This window comes from Triticum dicoccoides, chromosome 1B, assembly GCF_002162155.2.
Source record: "Triticum dicoccoides isolate Atlit2015 ecotype Zavitan chromosome 1B, WEW_v2.0, whole genome shotgun sequence".
Lineage (NCBI taxonomy): Eukaryota > Viridiplantae > Streptophyta > Magnoliopsida > Poales > Poaceae > Triticum > Triticum dicoccoides.
Window position 1 is genome coordinate 22,417,981 of NC_041381.1, and position 17,429 is coordinate 22,435,409.

The 17,429-nt window shown below is 45.5% G+C and overlaps 2 protein-coding genes across 3 annotated transcripts; one reads left to right on the forward strand and one right to left on the reverse strand.

Moving 5' to 3' along the window:
• Nucleotides 1-1,390: 1,390 nt before the first annotated feature.
• Nucleotides 1,391-5,684, reverse strand: LOC119316840 (zinc finger BED domain-containing protein RICESLEEPER 2-like). 2 transcript variants are annotated; one of them, XM_037591234.1, is made up of 8 exons: nt 5,458-5,684; nt 4,693-4,989; nt 3,534-4,598; nt 2,604-3,189; nt 2,084-2,511; nt 1,903-1,997; nt 1,736-1,809; nt 1,391-1,655 (listed from the first exon to the last, which is right to left on the reverse strand). In XM_037591234.1, coding segments are annotated over exons 3-8 (2,106 nt in total). In that variant the 5' UTR covers nt 4,456-4,598; nt 4,693-4,989; nt 5,458-5,684; the 3' UTR covers nt 1,391-1,654. The 2 variants fall into 2 exon arrangements, with proteins under 2 accessions (XP_037447131.1, XP_037447127.1); XM_037591230.1 differs by having other exon boundaries at nt 2,084-2,523.
• A 2,491-nt stretch (nt 5,685-8,175) lies between these two features.
• LOC119350029 (probable LRR receptor-like serine/threonine-protein kinase At1g51880) lies at nt 8,176-12,682 on the forward strand. The gene is made up of 11 exons (XM_037618066.1): nt 8,176-8,254; nt 8,350-9,423; nt 9,519-9,657; nt 10,216-10,287; nt 10,387-10,458; nt 10,643-10,723; nt 10,824-10,993; nt 11,088-11,356; nt 11,452-11,578; nt 11,712-11,780; nt 11,913-12,682. The coding sequence occupies exons 1-11, from the start codon at nt 8,176-8,178 to the stop codon at nt 12,578-12,580; spliced, it is 2,820 nt and encodes a 939-aa protein (XP_037473963.1). The 3' UTR covers nt 12,581-12,682.
• The last annotated feature ends 4,747 nt before the right edge of the window (nt 12,683-17,429 follow it).

Below are 17,429 nucleotides of genomic sequence, written 5' to 3' on the forward strand. Positions count from 1 at the left end.
CCTACGAGCGTGTTGCATAACACCAAGATGGAGGGATCCCCACATGAAACGTGCAGAGTGCACTCGAAGAAGATATGCAGGCATCCTCTTGTTCAGCACACAATGTACATGGGCCATTGGAGGGGCCATGATGTTTCTTGATCTGGTTGCTAGAAAGAAGACCTGATCATAATGCCAAATAAAAACGTCTATTGTTTCATTGTGACGCACATCTATGAGCGAGTAATCTTTACTATGAGCGAGTAGGATGTTGGATCACAGGCCGGAGTACACACGCGAGCACGGTGGAGAGGAACAGCGAGAGGAACACGAAGACACCGGTAGTTTTGCGAGGCGCAACTGCAAGCCTCTTTTCTTGCTTTCTTGTCTTCTTATTCTTCGGTTACAGAAGGGAAAACGTGGCCGGTAAGGATCCTACCAAAGCGCCACGATCCGGTTAGCTCGTGCCATCCCACGAGCTCCTGAACGTGTCTACCACGCCATGCTAGACTGAAAGAAACGGCCCGATGCAAACGGATGCACCTCAGGCCCATGCAAATGCATGCACGGCTCGCACAAGTTACGGCTCGTGGCTAACAAACTAGCTAACAAAAACAAATGCTAATTAGACGTGACAAAACGTGTACGTGCTAGCCTATACTCAACTAATGCAAGCTGAAACATAGAAATAAACATGCACTATTCCCTACGTGCTCGCTAATGCAACATGATTATCTGACATAGGACTTCAGGGTGGACGCGGTCCGGTCCGGTCCGGACTTTGACCGAGCCAGCCTTTGGACCGGCCGCGGCCGGTCCGGTCCGGACCGGACCGAGGTGGCCAGCGAGCCAAATTTCCAGGACCGGACCGAGAGGAGCAAAGCTCGGTCAGCCCGACTGGACCGAACGGGACCGATGGCTGGGACTCGGTTTAACAGCCTGGGAGTGCTTTGTTGGCCACTGTTTAGGCTGTTTGGACGTATTTAGACTGTAGCTGTCCCTGTGAGTGCTTTATTAAGCGTTTTGGCCATTATTTAGCAGTGCCCTGTTGCGCTTTTTGGCCACAATTTAGGCTGTCCAAATTTAGTGAGTGCTCTGTTTCTTATAATGACTAGTATGTCATAACTAAATTTGAACAGCATTTTATTTGTATTTTGGACATCAAAACAAATGATTTTGAGAGGAACAATATCACAAAAATCACATGCACAAACATTGATCACTACAGTTTTCAGATAAGTTTCTTCACATAATTTTGGACTGAAACAACAGGAATATCACAGCCACAAACAACTAATTGGACAGCAAGCACATGACTAATTTTGGACAGCAAGAATAACTAAATTTGGACAACATTTCCTTTGTTTTTTGGACATCCACAAACTGATTTTGACATGAAAGATGGCACAAATCAGGTTAAGCACAATATCACATCCACAAACATAAGGTCTTATCATCATTGAACGACACGATTACAAACTTGCTCTAACAATTCCAAGTCCATGGCAATTGACAAGTTGAACATAACACAAATGAGAGGTTCATCTCCAAGCTAGCAGTGACAATTCATAGTTCATGACAAACATAACAGAAATGCAAAAGTAGCCTTCACATGAGAAAGATCACTTTGACATTCATCTCCAAAATAGCAAGATCAACATCCACATGATGAATGTCTACAAGTAAGATAAGCAACATTCACATAAATAATATTTGGTATCGTATGACAAGTGAAACATGTAGGAAGAATAGTTACCAATCGTTGATCTCCTCCACCACAGTGGGTAACTTGATGTTCTCAACATCATCCTCTTCATTCTCATCCCTCGGCTACAAGTGTGGAAGTTAGACAAATGCTCACATCACATACAACAAGACCAAAAAAGAAATAAAGCAAAGGTAAGGAAAAGATGGCAAACATACCACCAGATTCAAGTCAACATGAGCACCCTTGATATAACTTGCACCACAAACTAATGCCTCCACCATAACCGGTTTTAACGAACTCCTATAGTCATCTAATACGACACAAGTTGACAAACTAGAGTGAGGATGAGAAGTTGACAAGTTTATATCCAAAGTTCAATAGTATGAGTTGACATACCTAAAATCCTTCCGGTCGTGCTGAAGGTAGATTCCGAAGACACGGAGGTAGCCGGGATAGTAATGAACCTCTTGGCTATCTTGGCCAACATTGGGTACCTTGGAGCATTCTCTTTCCACCAACCAAGAAGATCAAGAGCCTTGTCGCGAGGGGCAACCGCATCCTCTAAGTAGTTCCTCAACTCACTCTTTGATATTCTTGTTGAACGGGACGATAAGAAGGCCTCGTACCCAGCTTGAACCGGGATACTAGGAATGTTTGTAGAGGAAGATGAGCTTTCTCCATTTCCAGCTTGCTTATTTTGAGCAACACATTTGTCATACAAGGCTGCCAACTCTTTCTCCACAGTTTTGATCTCAGTCCTAAACCTCGTACTTCCTTCTCCATATAGTTCTCCAAAGGCCCACTCTATGTAACCCATCTTGTACCTAGGATCAAAGATGATAGCATTGGAGTGAATTAGAAAGCATATGAGTAAAAAAACAGCAACCACGGGAGTAAAAACAGCAAGCATGTGTACCTAGGATCAAAGATGGTTGCGATCACCATGGCATTGTTCTTTTCTTCCCAATATTTGTCAAACTTCTCCAACATTGCTTCACCCATTTCCTTGTAGTGGTCACTGTCACTAGCCATTGCATGTTTGATTGCAAGCTTGATACCAACAATGTATGGGTAGAAGATGTTCGAAGTGGGATATAAGCTTCCTGAAAATGCTTTTGTCACCTCAGCCAAACTCTCAAGTAATGGAGAGATAAGGTCATACATGTCCCACTCTGCGTTTGTCGGCGCCCAAGCGTAGTTGGCATTTGAACCAGCATGAGAGGTCAAGGCTTCCTTATATCCACGGGCAGTGCTAATCATCTTAAAGGTTGAACTCCACCTTGTTTTACAATCCAAGTGTAAATGATTACCAACTTTGACACCCAAGCTTTTGCAAGTGGCAACAAAAGCATGGAGACGAGAAGGTGACCTCTTGAAGTACTTCACCGTCTCTCTCAAGCTGTTTATCAAATTATCTAAGATCGCTGTCCCATCTTGCACGACCAAGTTGAGGATGTGTGCACAACAACGGATATGAAAATATTGGCCTTCGAAGTCCTTACCTACAAAAGAGCTTCTATATGAGCATAGCAACAAGCATATGAGCAAAAATAGCAAGCATGTGAGCACAAACATCAAACATATGAGCTCAAAGAGCAAGCATATTCAGCAAGCATATGACCAAAAACAGCAAGCATATGAGCACAAAATAGCATATTCAGCAAGCATATGAGCACAAAATAGCATATGAGCACAAAACAGCATATGAGCAAGCATATTCAGCAAGCATATGAGCACAAAATAGCATATTCAGCAAGCATATGACCAAAAACAGCAAGCATATGACCAAAAACAGCAAGCATATGAGCAAAAACAGCAAGCATATTCAGCAAGGATAGAATCATACCTCTCCGGAACAAGAACTTGGCCTTCAAAGCATCGACCGCACCATCATTGTTTGAAGCATTGTCAAGTGTGACGGACATAATTTTGGTCTCAATATTCCATTCTAGCACAACCGCATAGAGAGCATCCGCAATGACATTTCCAGAGTGAGGAGGATCCAACTCTATGAAAGCAAGCACACGGGTTTGTAAGTTCCAATTCTCATCTATATAGTGTGCAACCACACACATGTAAGATAAGGTTTGGTTGCTTGTCCACAAATCTGTAGTTAGACATATGGAGCTCACACCCTTTAGGAGAGATTTCAGCACCTCTTTTTCGTTCTTGTAAACCCTCATGCACTCGGCTCGTATTGCCTTCCTTCCAATGGGTTTATAATTTGGATTCATGCACTTCATCAGAAAGTTGAACCACTCATGTTCAACCATTCTAAATGAATACTCATGCACACATATCATCTTAGCAATAAGCTCCTTGACGATTCCTTGGTTGTACTCAATAGAGGGGTGCATTGTTGGAGCACTTGTTGGACCATTGATTTTGCGCAGTTCAAGAGTTGTTTGGATGGCATTCCTAGCGATCTTGTTCCTTAAACCTTCACATTTTAAGATATGCCTTCCAATAGTTGAGGTGCTGCCACCTTGCGTATACGCATACCTCTTTTTGGGACAATAATTACAAACAGCCTTCAACACAATCTCTCCCGGATGCTCCGTCGATGGCTCTTTGACCTTGTGAAAATGGGCCCAAACATCCGATGACATCCTAACAGGAGCATTGGCTCTTCGCCTCTTGTTCTTTTTCCTTTCTCTTGCCTCCTCCTCACTAGATACAACATGCACAAGTGATTCCTCGGACATAGTGTCACCTTCTAGTTCATCAGCTGATTCCTTATACCCTTCTGATGTATCATCATCCGACATATCAGCACTCGTTGTGGTGGGACTATAAACAGATTTTGCTCCTCATATTCCTCATCGTCCTTGTCCTTGTCCTTGTCCTCATCCTCATCCATGTCCACGTCCTCGTCCTCGTCCTCATCCTCCTTCTCCTCGTCATCTACCACCTAACACACATGAGCACACAAATAAGCACCAAGCATCACCTATATGGTTATATGGAAATATGGCTACATCAAGCATCAAGTAAAGCAATCTTACAATAGTAGAGGCAGCGGCTTCCGTGGCACGCACGCCGGCACCGGTGCGGTCGGGGAGACGCCTCGGAGGTGGATGGTGTTTTTTTAACCTACAAATCAACTCTCCCGTTGGGGCATTGGGAAAGTCTTTCGCCTTCTTAATCTGCACCTTAGGCTTCCTCTTCTTCCTCGGAACCGGCGGAGGCAACGCCGAATCTTGTCTAATTAGGTAATTCACGCTTTTCTCCTTTGCCTTCGCCTTCGCATTCTCCTTACCAGCACCCTTTCCCTTCTCATTCCCCTTCTCCTTCACCATTATCTACAAAACACAGCACATAACTCAGATTATCAGGTTACAAAAACAGCAAATATCTCAGACCATGGTACACATCACAGGGAACGAGTATGAACAAAATACGCACAAAATCAGGTTGCATCATACAAAATGAACAGGAACAGGCTTTTGTAGCATAGAAAATCATCTACTACTAGTGAAAATGAACATAATTATCTCCTGAATCCTGACCATTATCTAAAAAAACAGCAGCACCAGGGGATCACTAGCGGCATTCTCGAACCTGCGGCTGCTGGTGTCTAAGAATTTAGCTGAAAAATCAGGTTCGAGAATGAACACCAGCATCACACAATTCCCCTCTCATTCCCCTTCTCCTTCACCAATCACCATTATCTCCTGACCAAACACTACATCTCCAGATCTCCTATCTAAGTTTCTCTGAATCATCTCAGTTTGGCGAGGGCCGAGGGTTACAGGTTAGGGACACATTACCTTTTCCTCTTCGTGGCGCTCGGTGAGGAACCAGGGAAGGACGGACCGACGGCGTGCTGGCCTTGCTGCCTCCCCGACGTAGATGTGCTCCTCCAGCTCGGACTCGGAAGAGATGACGCCGTCGGTGAAGGGAGAGCCGCGGGCAACGGCGCCGTCGCCTTGGGTTAGGGTTAGGGATAGAGCAAAGGAGGAGGCGCCTCTGTTTGTGAGGAGGGGGAGGAATCGAGCGAGGAGGGAGGGGATGGAACGAGGGGAAGGGGTGCTCGGCAGGGCCTCTATCGATCTGTTACATTAGATGGGCTGGGCCTTGCGCCATCGGTCCGCTCGGTCGGCCCGGTTAAAAACCGGACCGGACCGAACTTTTTTCGGTCTGCTTTTCTGGGCTCGGACCGGCACACTTTTCTATCGGGCCTGGACCGTACGGGCCGGTCCTAAACGGGCCACGAGCGGGCCGGAAAGCCCGCTCGTGCCGTCCAGGCTGAATAGGACTGCAGGACAAGCAGTGATCTTTACTATCAAACCGTCGCAGGTGTTAAACATCACCTTCCCCCCTTCATCTCAGGCGTGCACGCATGCGGTGATCAGCCCAACAAAATCTCTAAATAAATATTTATTTTTCCATGGCAACACACGATTCCTAACTAGTGAGCATAAAAGTGCAGTTGACGACCAGTACTTGGTCCTCGTGAAGTCGATCTTTATTTCCCTGCAAAAGATGGCAATCCTAATTATTACTGGTTCCTTTGCTCGAGATAAATCCAAGTCTTAACCACTCTTCACTTAATTTTGCCAATTGTAGTGCAAAGAAGTCAAGGACAGTTATCCCACGCCAAACACACCATGACCATCACTACCATTTGCTGTCGACATATATAATTTTTTTGAACAACTTGTCGACATATATGTAAATCATGTATATATGGATAAGTTCATATTCCGTGAAGTCACATGGGTCATACCGTTCTATCTGGCTCTGCTACTCCCTCCATCCTATAATGTAAGGCGTTTTCTGACACTAGTGTAGTGTCAAAAAACGCTCTTATATTATGAGACGGAGGAAGTAATTAATATCAACTGTCAATGAGTTACTGATTTACAAGTATAATGCGTGTTGAATTGCAAGCTACAATGACCGGCCTCAAGTAATAAGCTAGCTTACCAAACACGGCAAGAGACAAACAACAAGCAGCTAAGCTAGATAGTAGATGTGATCTTCCCCCGCATTATTTTCTTGGCAACATGAACAAGTTGGAATTGTTTAACTTTATGGACAATGGTTAGGGTAACCTTGACTGGTTAAAACAGGAAGACTTTCTAGTAGAAGGTACACATTTTTGTACCACTCTTCTCCCATGTCATTTTCTGTCATATGCCATACATCATATCATCATATTTAGCATTAAAACGGCGCATGTGTTGCACATCACTTTCCCCTCTTCGTCTCGCGGTCACGCGCATATGTGCTCAGCCCAATAAAATCTCTAAATATAATATTTATTTTCCATAGCAGCACCTGCTAACTAGTGCATAAAAGGTCTAGTGACCAGTACTCTTTTTTTTTTGAGAATCGCATTTGACCAGTACTTGGTCCTCTTGAAGTCGATCTTAACGTCCCTGCAAGAGATGGCAATCCTAGTTACTACCGGTTCCTTTGCTTGTGACAAATCGAAGTCTTAACCATTCTTCACTTCATTTTGCCAATTGGAGTCCAAAAGAGTCAAGAACAGTTATCACATGCCTAACGCACCACGAACATCTACAAACCATTTGTTGTCGGCATATAATTTTCTTTGTAACAACTTGTCGACATATATGTAAATCATGTAGAGATAAGCTTATATTACGTAACAAGACACAGGATAAGCTTATATTACGTAACAAGACACAGATGATGCCACATATCTAGCTGCTAATTTATATTAACTGTCAATTAGTTACTGATTTACAAGTATAATGCGTGTTGAATTGCAAGCTACAATGACCGGCCTCAAGTAATTAATAAGCCAGCTTATCAAACACGGCAAGAGACAAACAAGCAGCTAATCTAGACAGTACATGTGACCTTCCCCGCATTATCTTGTTAGCAACATGAACAAGTTGGTATTGTTTATCTTTAGGGTATGTTGACTGGTTAAAACATAAAACAGGAAGACTTTCCAGTAGAAGGTACACATTTTTGTACCACTCTTCTCCCATGTTATTTTATTTCATATGCCACACATCATCATATTTGGTTAAAATATTGGTGCGGACAAGAGAGCCAAATTCAGTTTTCAAACGTACCTTTAACGACAATTCTCTTTCAAAATACTTAAACTCATGTGTGTAAATTTGTGTCAGGATACACCATAACAATTAATGTACATCTTATGTTGGTTTTTTATATGATATTTACCATACAAAATAGCGCCACGTCAATCTCTCCCTAACTTCTACAAAATTATGGGTTGTTTGACAATTGGCAACTGTGTAAAATTTCGTAAGTCTTACGTTGGAAGTATGTCACCAAGCAAGTTGTATATTAGGTGTGTGATGACTTGGATAAACATTAATGTCAAATTGATGATGTGATCATTGGATGTAACTGGCTCGTAGAGTCAAATTGACATTTATATATTAATGTTAGGGCACGTATATCATGAATTTAGGATGATGATGTTGCGCCATTAGCTGTTTGTAACTTTGTATGCACGTGAAGCAATCAGCACACGGAGAACAATGGCACCCCGGCGGTGGCTGCTGCTTCTCTTCCTTGCCGCCGGCGTACTCCAATCTCTCGCCCAGCCTGACAGCAGAGGTATCTTACATCGTATCTCTCTCTCTCTCTCTCTCTATCTCTTTCTCTCGGTCTCAGGCTCTCAGCTAGCACATAAATATGTGCGCGGCGGGCAGGTTTCATCAGCATAGACTGCGGGCTAGCCGAGGAGGCGAGCTACGTGGACGACACGACGACACTGGCATACGTCTCGGACGCCGGCTTCACCGATGCTGGCACGAACTACAACATCTCGGCAGAGTACCTCGGGTTCTCCAGGCGCGGCCACAACCTACGGAGCTTCCCTGATGGCGTGCGCAACTGCTACACGCTCCGGTCCCTGGTGTCCGGCCTCAAGTACCTGATCCGCGCCAGCTTCCTCTATGGAAACTACGACGGCCTCAACAGGCCGCCCGCGTCGTTCGACCTCCACATCGGCGTCAATTTCTGGAAGACGGTGAACATGTCGACGTGGGGGGCGGACCAGGGCAACACGGCGACGGTGGAGGCCATCATCATCATGCCAAACGACCTGCTGCAGGTGTGCCTGGTGAATACCGGCAGCGGGACGCCCTTCATCTCCAGTCTGGACCTGAGGCCCCTGAAGAGGACGTTCTACCCACAGGCGACGGCCGAGCAGGGGCTGGTCATGCTGGCCAGGTTGAACGCCGCCCCGGTAAACAAAACGGGCACCATAAGGTACCCCGATGATCCACACGACCGGCTGTGGTACCCGTGGTTCGACGCCACGATTTGGGCAGAGATCTCGACGACCGAGAGAGTGTACGGCATTGGCGACGACCTCTTCGAGGTGCCATGGAAGGTGATGCAGACGGCGATTGTGACGCGGAACGCCTCCGAGAACATCTGGTTCGGCTGGGAGTCCCTAGACGCGGAGCCCCGAGACGACGACCCGTCCCGGCCGGGGTACGTTGCCATCCTGCACTTCGCTGAGCTGCAGCTTCTCAACGCCAGCAACGGCGAGCTGCGCCAGTTCTACATCAACCTGAATGATGAGCTCGCGTACCCGACGGGCTTCACGCCGGAGCACCTCATCAGCAACGCGATTTATGATACCAAGCCCAGCCGGCATAGCGGCTACAATTTCTCCATCAACGCCACCGCAAACTCGACGCTGCCGCCCATTCTGAACGCCGTCGAGGTGTACTATGTCATACCCACCACCAACCTTGGCACCGACTCCCAGGACGGTAATTCATCCGATCTATGATCTATCCATCAATCCACTATGTGCAACTACTACTAGGACTCTGATATGAATGAATGCATGGATGCATGAGCTCAGCATCTGCCGCCATGGTGATTAAGGCCAAGTACAGGGTACGAAAGAACTGGATGGGTGACCCATGCTTTCCCAGGACTATGGCCTGGGATGGGTTGAACTGCAGCTATGCCGCTGCCAACCCTCCAAGGATCACAAGCATGTAAGTAATTCATATATATATATTCAAATATTGGAAATCATGTAATGTTTTACATGAGAAAGGGGAAAATCAAGATCAGTATTCCCCAGTTTGAGGAATTCAAGAGAAGTCAGAAATAAATTATAAACATACACTTTTGTATTTTTTATCATTGTTTTTAAAGTATTTTTGGGTTTCCTATAATTAGCTTGTTCTTCATAATATTTATGCTTTTGTAATTTTGTTTAATATAATTTTGTCATCAATGCTCACATCTTTTGTAAGTTTTCCACACATACACACATGTCATGTAAAGTTCACTCTTGAATTTTCTATCTTTTATTCTACTTCTGATTTTGAAGCTTTCAATTGAAAAAAAAACAGTATGGTTTTTTTTTATTATTTTGTGATGGGATGATTAAGGTCATAACACTTTACCTGAGACCAACAACAAAGTTATCTATTTTGAAAAAAAATTGGGCAAACATGAGTGTTGTCAGAGTAGATCAAAAAATTACCTTCTGTATATATACAGCTATGGAAAATGAAGCTGATCCTTTTATTATGTGCTTTTTGTAGAAACCTGTCCTCCAGTGGTCTAAAGAGTGATATATCATCATCTTTCGCGCATCTAAAGGCTCTCCAATACTTGTACGTCAGAGTTCTGGATTTATTTGGCCTAATCCCTGTCTGTACTTCTCAGCAACCCAAGCTTCAAGAAATTAAATATATTGTTTCCACATCTTGCAGGGATTTGTCAAACAATAACTTGACAGGTTCAATTCCAGATGCCCTTTCACAGTTATCATCATTGACAGTCATGTAAGTTGGGCAACAATTAGCCCTAGCTAATTAGCACACACGCCCTCCATGTTGACACATATCCAATAATTAACAAGATTAATAGTTCCAACAACCAACATATAGAAAAGTCTTGTCAAACTTTGACAGAATTGCTTCGAGTTATTATGTACATATATAGTGTGTCTAAATTTTTTTCCTCTAGAGATTTGTCTGGCAACCAACTCAATGGTTCAATTCCCCCTGGACTTCTCAAAAGAATTCAAGATGGCTCCCTGGATCTAAGGTGTTCATAGCATATACATACTTGATAAATTCCACTAAGCTTCTTCGTTAATTTTTTTTGGCGGGGACTTCATTAATTAACTTGGTCCTCGATTTATTAGACATGGCAACAATCCAAATCTTTGCACCGACGGCAATTCATGTCAGCTTGCTGCTAAAACGAAGAGCAAACTGGCCATCTATGTTGCCGTCCCTATACTTGTCATCGTGGTGATAGTATCAGTGTCCCTACTAGTCTTGTTCTTTCTAAGACGACGAAACCAGCAGCAAGGTTAGAGTGAGGCCTTTTCGGCATGATCGAGCTAGCACACAACAATGCCAATATTTGGTCTATTAATTCATCAATTTCTTGTGTATACATGAAGGATCAATGAAAACCAGGACAACGGTAAAGCCACAAAATGAAGAGGCGATGTCGACGAGCTATGGCGGCGATGATGATTCTCTGCAACTAGTTGAGAATCGCCGGTTCACGTACGAGGAACTCGAGAGGATAACCAATGGCTTTGATCGGGTGCTTGGCCAAGGAGGGTTCGGCTATGTCTATGATGGCTTCCTAGAGGATGGTACTCAAGTGGCGGTGAAGTTGCGGTCTCACTCCTCCAATCAAGGTGTCAAGGAGTTCCTCGCAGAGGTGCGGTGGACCAAATCCTTTAAGAGCATGTGCCTTCAACCCTTGGCAGAAATGCGTGACTTCGATGTGAAATTTTATGTGCTTGTGTTGTGCAGGCTCAGATTTTGACCCGGATTCATCACAAGAATCTTGTCTCGATGATTGGTTACTGCAAGGATGGGGAGTATATGGCACTTGTGTATGAGTACATGGCACAAGGGACCCTGCGAGAGCACATTGCAGGTATGGATGCCAACTACGGCTAACAAAAAGGATTTGGCTTTCAACTCATATAGTGAATGCGCAAGTCGCCCTAGTGGTTCACCTGAGGTAGTTTCTATTAATTCGGACAAACACGCTGTTATTGTATTTGTAGCAAGTGAACGCAATGGAGGATGTTTACCGTGGAGGCAGAGACTCAAAAACGCACTTGAATCTGCACAAGGTGCACGCTCAAATCCAGAGCAGCTTATTGCTGCTCTTCAACAGTTATGGCCTAATTTTGTATTCACCAGAGGCACACTATTGCTATTGGGCGTGCATTTGACTTACAGGTTGATGTTCTTGCCATGTGTAGGGTTGGAGTATCTGCATACGGGTTGCAACCCGCCTCTCATCCACAGGGATGTCAAGGCCACCAACATTCTGCTGAATGCCAGGCTAGAGGCCAAGATCGCCGATTTTGGCTTGACGAAAGCCTTTGACTACCACAACAACACCCATCTTTTCACGAACACGCTCGCTTTTACCCCTGGGTATGTTGATCCGGAGTACCAGGCCACGATGCAGCCAACGACCAAGAGCGACGTGTACAGCTTTGGAGTGGTGCTGCTGGAGCTGGTCACCGGGAAACCAGCCATTCTTTCGGACCCAGAGCCCACAAGCATCGTCCAATGGGCAAGGCAGCGGCTGGCACGCGGCAACATGGAGGGCGTGGTGGACGCGCGAATGCAGGGTTGTTATGATATCAACGGCGTGTGGAAGGTGGCGGAGATTGCACTCAAATGCACAGCACAAGGGTCGGCACAGCGGCCCACCATGGCTGACGTGGTGACGCAGCTACAGGAGTGTGTGGAGCTCGAGGAGGGCCGCGCTCCTAGCTTCCATACCGGTGGAAGCAGCGGCGACGATAATCACAATGCTTACGGTAGTGCGCAGTCCACCGACGTGAGCAGTAACACTGCATTCGAGACGGAGCTGAGGATACCAACGGTGGCCACCGATCCAGGCCCGACAGCACGTTGAATACCTCTTTGTATAATTGTTGTTTTCTTGAAGTCTCTGTGAGATCGTTAATCATGTAGTTATTTCTCTCTCCTTTCCATATTATAGTGCATATGAGATATTTTTCAAACTCTTAACTTTGTAAACTTTGATCAAGTTTACATGAATATATATATGGACATGTACAATATCGAATATATACCATATGGAAGGAGTATAATTTATGAGAATCGAATGATACTGATTTGTCATCACTAGTTGATAGAAAGAAGGGCCGATAGATGTTGGTCAGAGCAGCGTACCTCTCAGAGTCCATTCACATGTGGATGTTAGCTGCAACAATCATCATCCCTTCCATCGCCAGAGCAGCCTAAGCATCTGTAGTACAACTATGATCCAGTGTTTTTCATCAGTGCAGTTCGAAAGAAAATAAAACGCTGTAGGTAGATAAAAGCAGTACCATATAGTACATACTGCCTGACAGCATAAGGTTAACAGACCATATATTGTTCACATGTTTCTAGCCAAAAGCATGCATAAATAACACATCACTAGTGGCTGGGGCACGCCCCGGGCGGGCCTCCTTTGTGTCACTATGCGCACTAATCTTGTTGCTGCATTTGTCTACGTGTGTATGCAGTGGAAATGAGTACCACCTTCAAAAAAATATAATACACGAAATAGAACTGCAGAAACATAGTATTCACTAATAGGTCTATGTTATCGGAGACATGACAGCCTTAGAAGGTGGAGGAATGATCACAGAGCATGACAATCGGTTGAAATCCAAGTCTAACATCCTCCAAAAGACGGGCGACCTCCAAAAGAGAGGCAGAGTCGATTTATGGATCATATGTATAGGCGATAGCTGTAGTTGACGGTGGTGCGTCTAGAGACGATGCACAGTGAGAGAGGTGGCACCTTGCCTTGCACTTGAAGTGGAAGGCACATATGACACCTTCCTGGATGTTTGTGTGGTTGCTAAACCATGACCAGTTCATCATGATGCTGACCCTCTTGTCGGTTCAAAGCATGAAGCCACTATCACAACCCTTGGTTCAGTCTCCAACTGGGAGGGTATCATCATCTTGGTGAATGTATTTCTTCAAGTTGTCATGTGTACTGCACATGAAAGTACTGTAAGGAAGAGAGAAAAGGAGTGAGAGCATGGCAGAAGACAATATCATGTCATGATGAGTAACTACAATGAAAGAGGCCTAACAATGTATTGATTGAAGGATTGTGTTTACAAATTTCTGACTGAAAACTCTTGAGCCAAGTGTACAACAGGCTGCACTCACCACAAGACTAACCATAACTTCATGGTTACAAGGCATGCATAGCAAGTAGAGTTAACTTATCAAGTTATTAGTATTTTTCTTCTGTGGTACTTAGAGTCTACAGCTTGAGCAAACACATTTGATCTACACAGGAAAATGATGGAAGCTCAGGCTGCATTTGTTTAGAGCTTCAAGAAATGCAAGATTCTGTTGTTTTCTGACGGGAGAAAATTAGATAATAGATAAATCTTGGAGGTGTGCAGTTTATTACCACGACAACATAGCACACAAAGGCATGACACTTCAACATCTCAGGCAATCAGCATGATTACCTAACAAGATGAAAAAACTCAGAATGAATTTCAGGACAACACTGGTCCTGACAAATTAAGTAAAATCTACGCATGAAGGGTGAAAAGAAAATATAATCAGAGGGTGAAAAAAGAACAATATAATCAGACAATTGCTCATAACTCAAATATAAGACCTAGATGGATATATTGTGTCCAGAATATTGCTTGTTAAAAAAAGAATACATACACATGAAATAAAATCTAGACTACGAGCAAGCACGAAATCAATCTACATGCAATACGAGTAACCTGGAAAATAAGATAGATACAGATACTTGTTCTGACTAATGTAACTGAATAAGCTATGCAACTATATGAGTAACCTGTATATGTCATCAAATATTTTAGACCAACTTTCTTATATAGTATAGAAACTTCATAGGGAAACATTTTAACCAAGTATATTTAGGGTCAGTAGGCATCCATACATTAATTGACATAACGAACAAACATTTATGTAGGTGTGCTTATCTCGACCTTCCACGTAATACAGGACAAAAGCGTATAATCTATTTTTCTACATTAGATGACAAGAGTAACAAACAAATGGAAAGAAAAGACAATCTGCATGGTGTCTCCATCATGAATCTCATTGTCACCCAAAGGTTGCTTTTTCTTTATTTTAGATCAGTTTATAGTACATCCACTCCCCACAGCATACTTCATTTCCAAATTTGAGAAAACAGTACGGTGCTCTTGGGCTCCTGAATCTTACGAAAATCTTCCAAGATATTTACCCATCCAATAGAATTTTCCACAGAAAATATGCATTCTTATGCAAATTCATTATCATGACAGGGATCACTTATGCAAAAAGCATAAATGTGGCTAAATTATTTTTGAGGCTAAAATCCTATACAAACTGAGATAGGGTTATACGCCACCGCGTTGGGGGTGCAGCCCAGCTCAGGCATCCTGTGCAGCAGCACGTCCAGAGCCTCATCTGTGCGCTTTGCATGGCAGAGTCCCTTGAGGAGGGTGCAGAAGATGACTTGGTTTGCCTTAAGTCCCGTCCTGAGGAGACAGGCGAAGAAAGCGAACGCCAGATCGAGGCGGTGTACGCGGCAGCAGCAGTCCATGAGGATGCTGTAGGTGCAGGCCGTTGGGTGCGCCACACGTCGGCGGGCGCCTTGGGATATGCGGCTGAAGAGGTTGACTGCGAGTGCAGGGCCATCGCTGCACGCCGCGGACGCCGGAGCGCGGGCGAGGGCGGCAAGAAGGTTGTTGAGGGGGCGCTCCTGGACAGGATTGCCCTGCCGGAGCAATTCGTCGAACAGGTGGTGTGCGTCCTCCGGGGTGAGGTTGCCAGAGCGCGCACGCTCCGTGGCGGCGGCGAAGGCGGCGTGGGGATCCCAGATGCGTGAGGGATGAGAGGTGGAGGAGGAGTGGCCGGCGCCGAGTCCGACGCGGAGGCGGGGGTGGCGACATTGGCGGGGTGGAGGAGAAGCGAGGCATGGCCTTGGTGTGTGGGTCGTGAACGCTGAGCAAGACGACTCGAGTGGGAGACGATCGATGCGGTTAGTGCTTTTCCATGTTGTACCAGTGCTAGGTGGCCAGTCCATGGATATAAATTCTGATACAGAGGTAGTATATCTTTTTCAGGTACAATAAAATTATGATATGATATGGATATTCATATCACACAATAGGTAAGAATAGAACTTTAGAGCATCTTCAACAATGACTGCAAAAAACGCGCGCGCGGTATAATGCGATTTTAGCGCGCGCCGGACGGTTTTGTGGGCTCCAGCGAAGGCGGAAAACTCAGGCGCACGAGAAAAAGCGGCCGGACGCGCGCTAGATTTGGCGCGTGGCGTCCAGCACGCGTATAAAATGCAGCGCCCTTCCGTCGCTCTCTACATCGCCACACGCTCTCTGCCATTTTCTCGCCATGCCACCAACGCACCACCACCGTGCCACCATGCCGCCGCGCCGCCGGGGAGGTTTGGGCTACTGCGGCGTCTGTGCGTGCCCGTCCGTCGCCTTCTCTGCCCAGATTCGGTCCGGCGACGTGGGCCTCGGCCTCGGCACCTTCGAGACTGCCCACGAGACCGTCCGCGGGTACGACGCGGCGGCGTGGCGCTTCCGGTGGTCCCGGTGGAACATGAATTTCCCGAAGGTACCGACGCTGCAGATGGCGCAGGAGCTGGCGCCTCCCCCGCGGCTTATCGCCGACGAGGATCGTCGCGAGACCCAGAGGCGCCAGCGCCGTCTCAGCCTCGCTGAGATGGACGAGGAAGCCATGGAGCAGTGGCGTCAACGCTTCCCGCAAGACGTCACCAACGAGCAGCAGTTCTCCGCGCAAAGGACGACGGAGAGGAGGGAGAAGAGGATGGAGCGAGCCGCCTATCGCAAGGACAAGCGTACGCAAAAGGCGGCCGCTCAATTCAACATCGAGCTAGGAGCAGCGTTGACCTGGGACTCCGACGACGATCGGTTTATTGATGCCTACATTGAGACGTCGGAGGAGGACATCACCGAGCTGGAGGACAACTAGTAGTAGTTTTTTTATCTATCACAGGAGGAGGCTATCGTATGTATTTATCTATCCTATGTATGTGTATCAAGTCACAGTAGAAAAGAGAAGAAATATAGCACGTCGGCTGGAGTGGCTCGCGCGCGCTATATTTTGCAGCGGCCGCTAGAGCCAGTGCTCCGCGGCGCGCAAAAAATCACGACTCTGGCGCTGTAAACGCCTTTCTAGTGCGCCGCGTGTTGCACGCCTGTTGGAGATGCTCTTATGTAGACCAGAAATATAAATTTGTTGCGAGCCCTAGAAAATGGAAAACTCTTACCATCACCTGGCGGAGCCGCGTCCGCCACCTCTCCTGCGTTACATGTGCCCCATGGTCTATGACGGATCTATGTTTTGCAACAAAACTTTTCTTGCGGAATTATTCTGCAACAAAACCTCGGTTGCAAAAAAAGAATTTGCAACAAAAACTCAGTCCAAAAAAATATAACAAAACAATTGTTGAAAAAAAATTCTGCAACAAGATTGTGTTGCAGAAATAATTCCGTAACAAGACATGTGTTGCGATGGTGGACGCGCTCAAATCTAACGGCTCGCGACCCGGCTGATCTTTAAAATGTTTTTTTAAGTATCTCGATATTTGTAAGCATCTTTACATGGCATCTTTAAGCATTCAGGTAAGTGAATTTCTTGCCATGCCGTCCCAAACCCAAAGGTTGGTAGTTGACCGAAAATAATTCTATGAGACCAGGTCTCATATAATT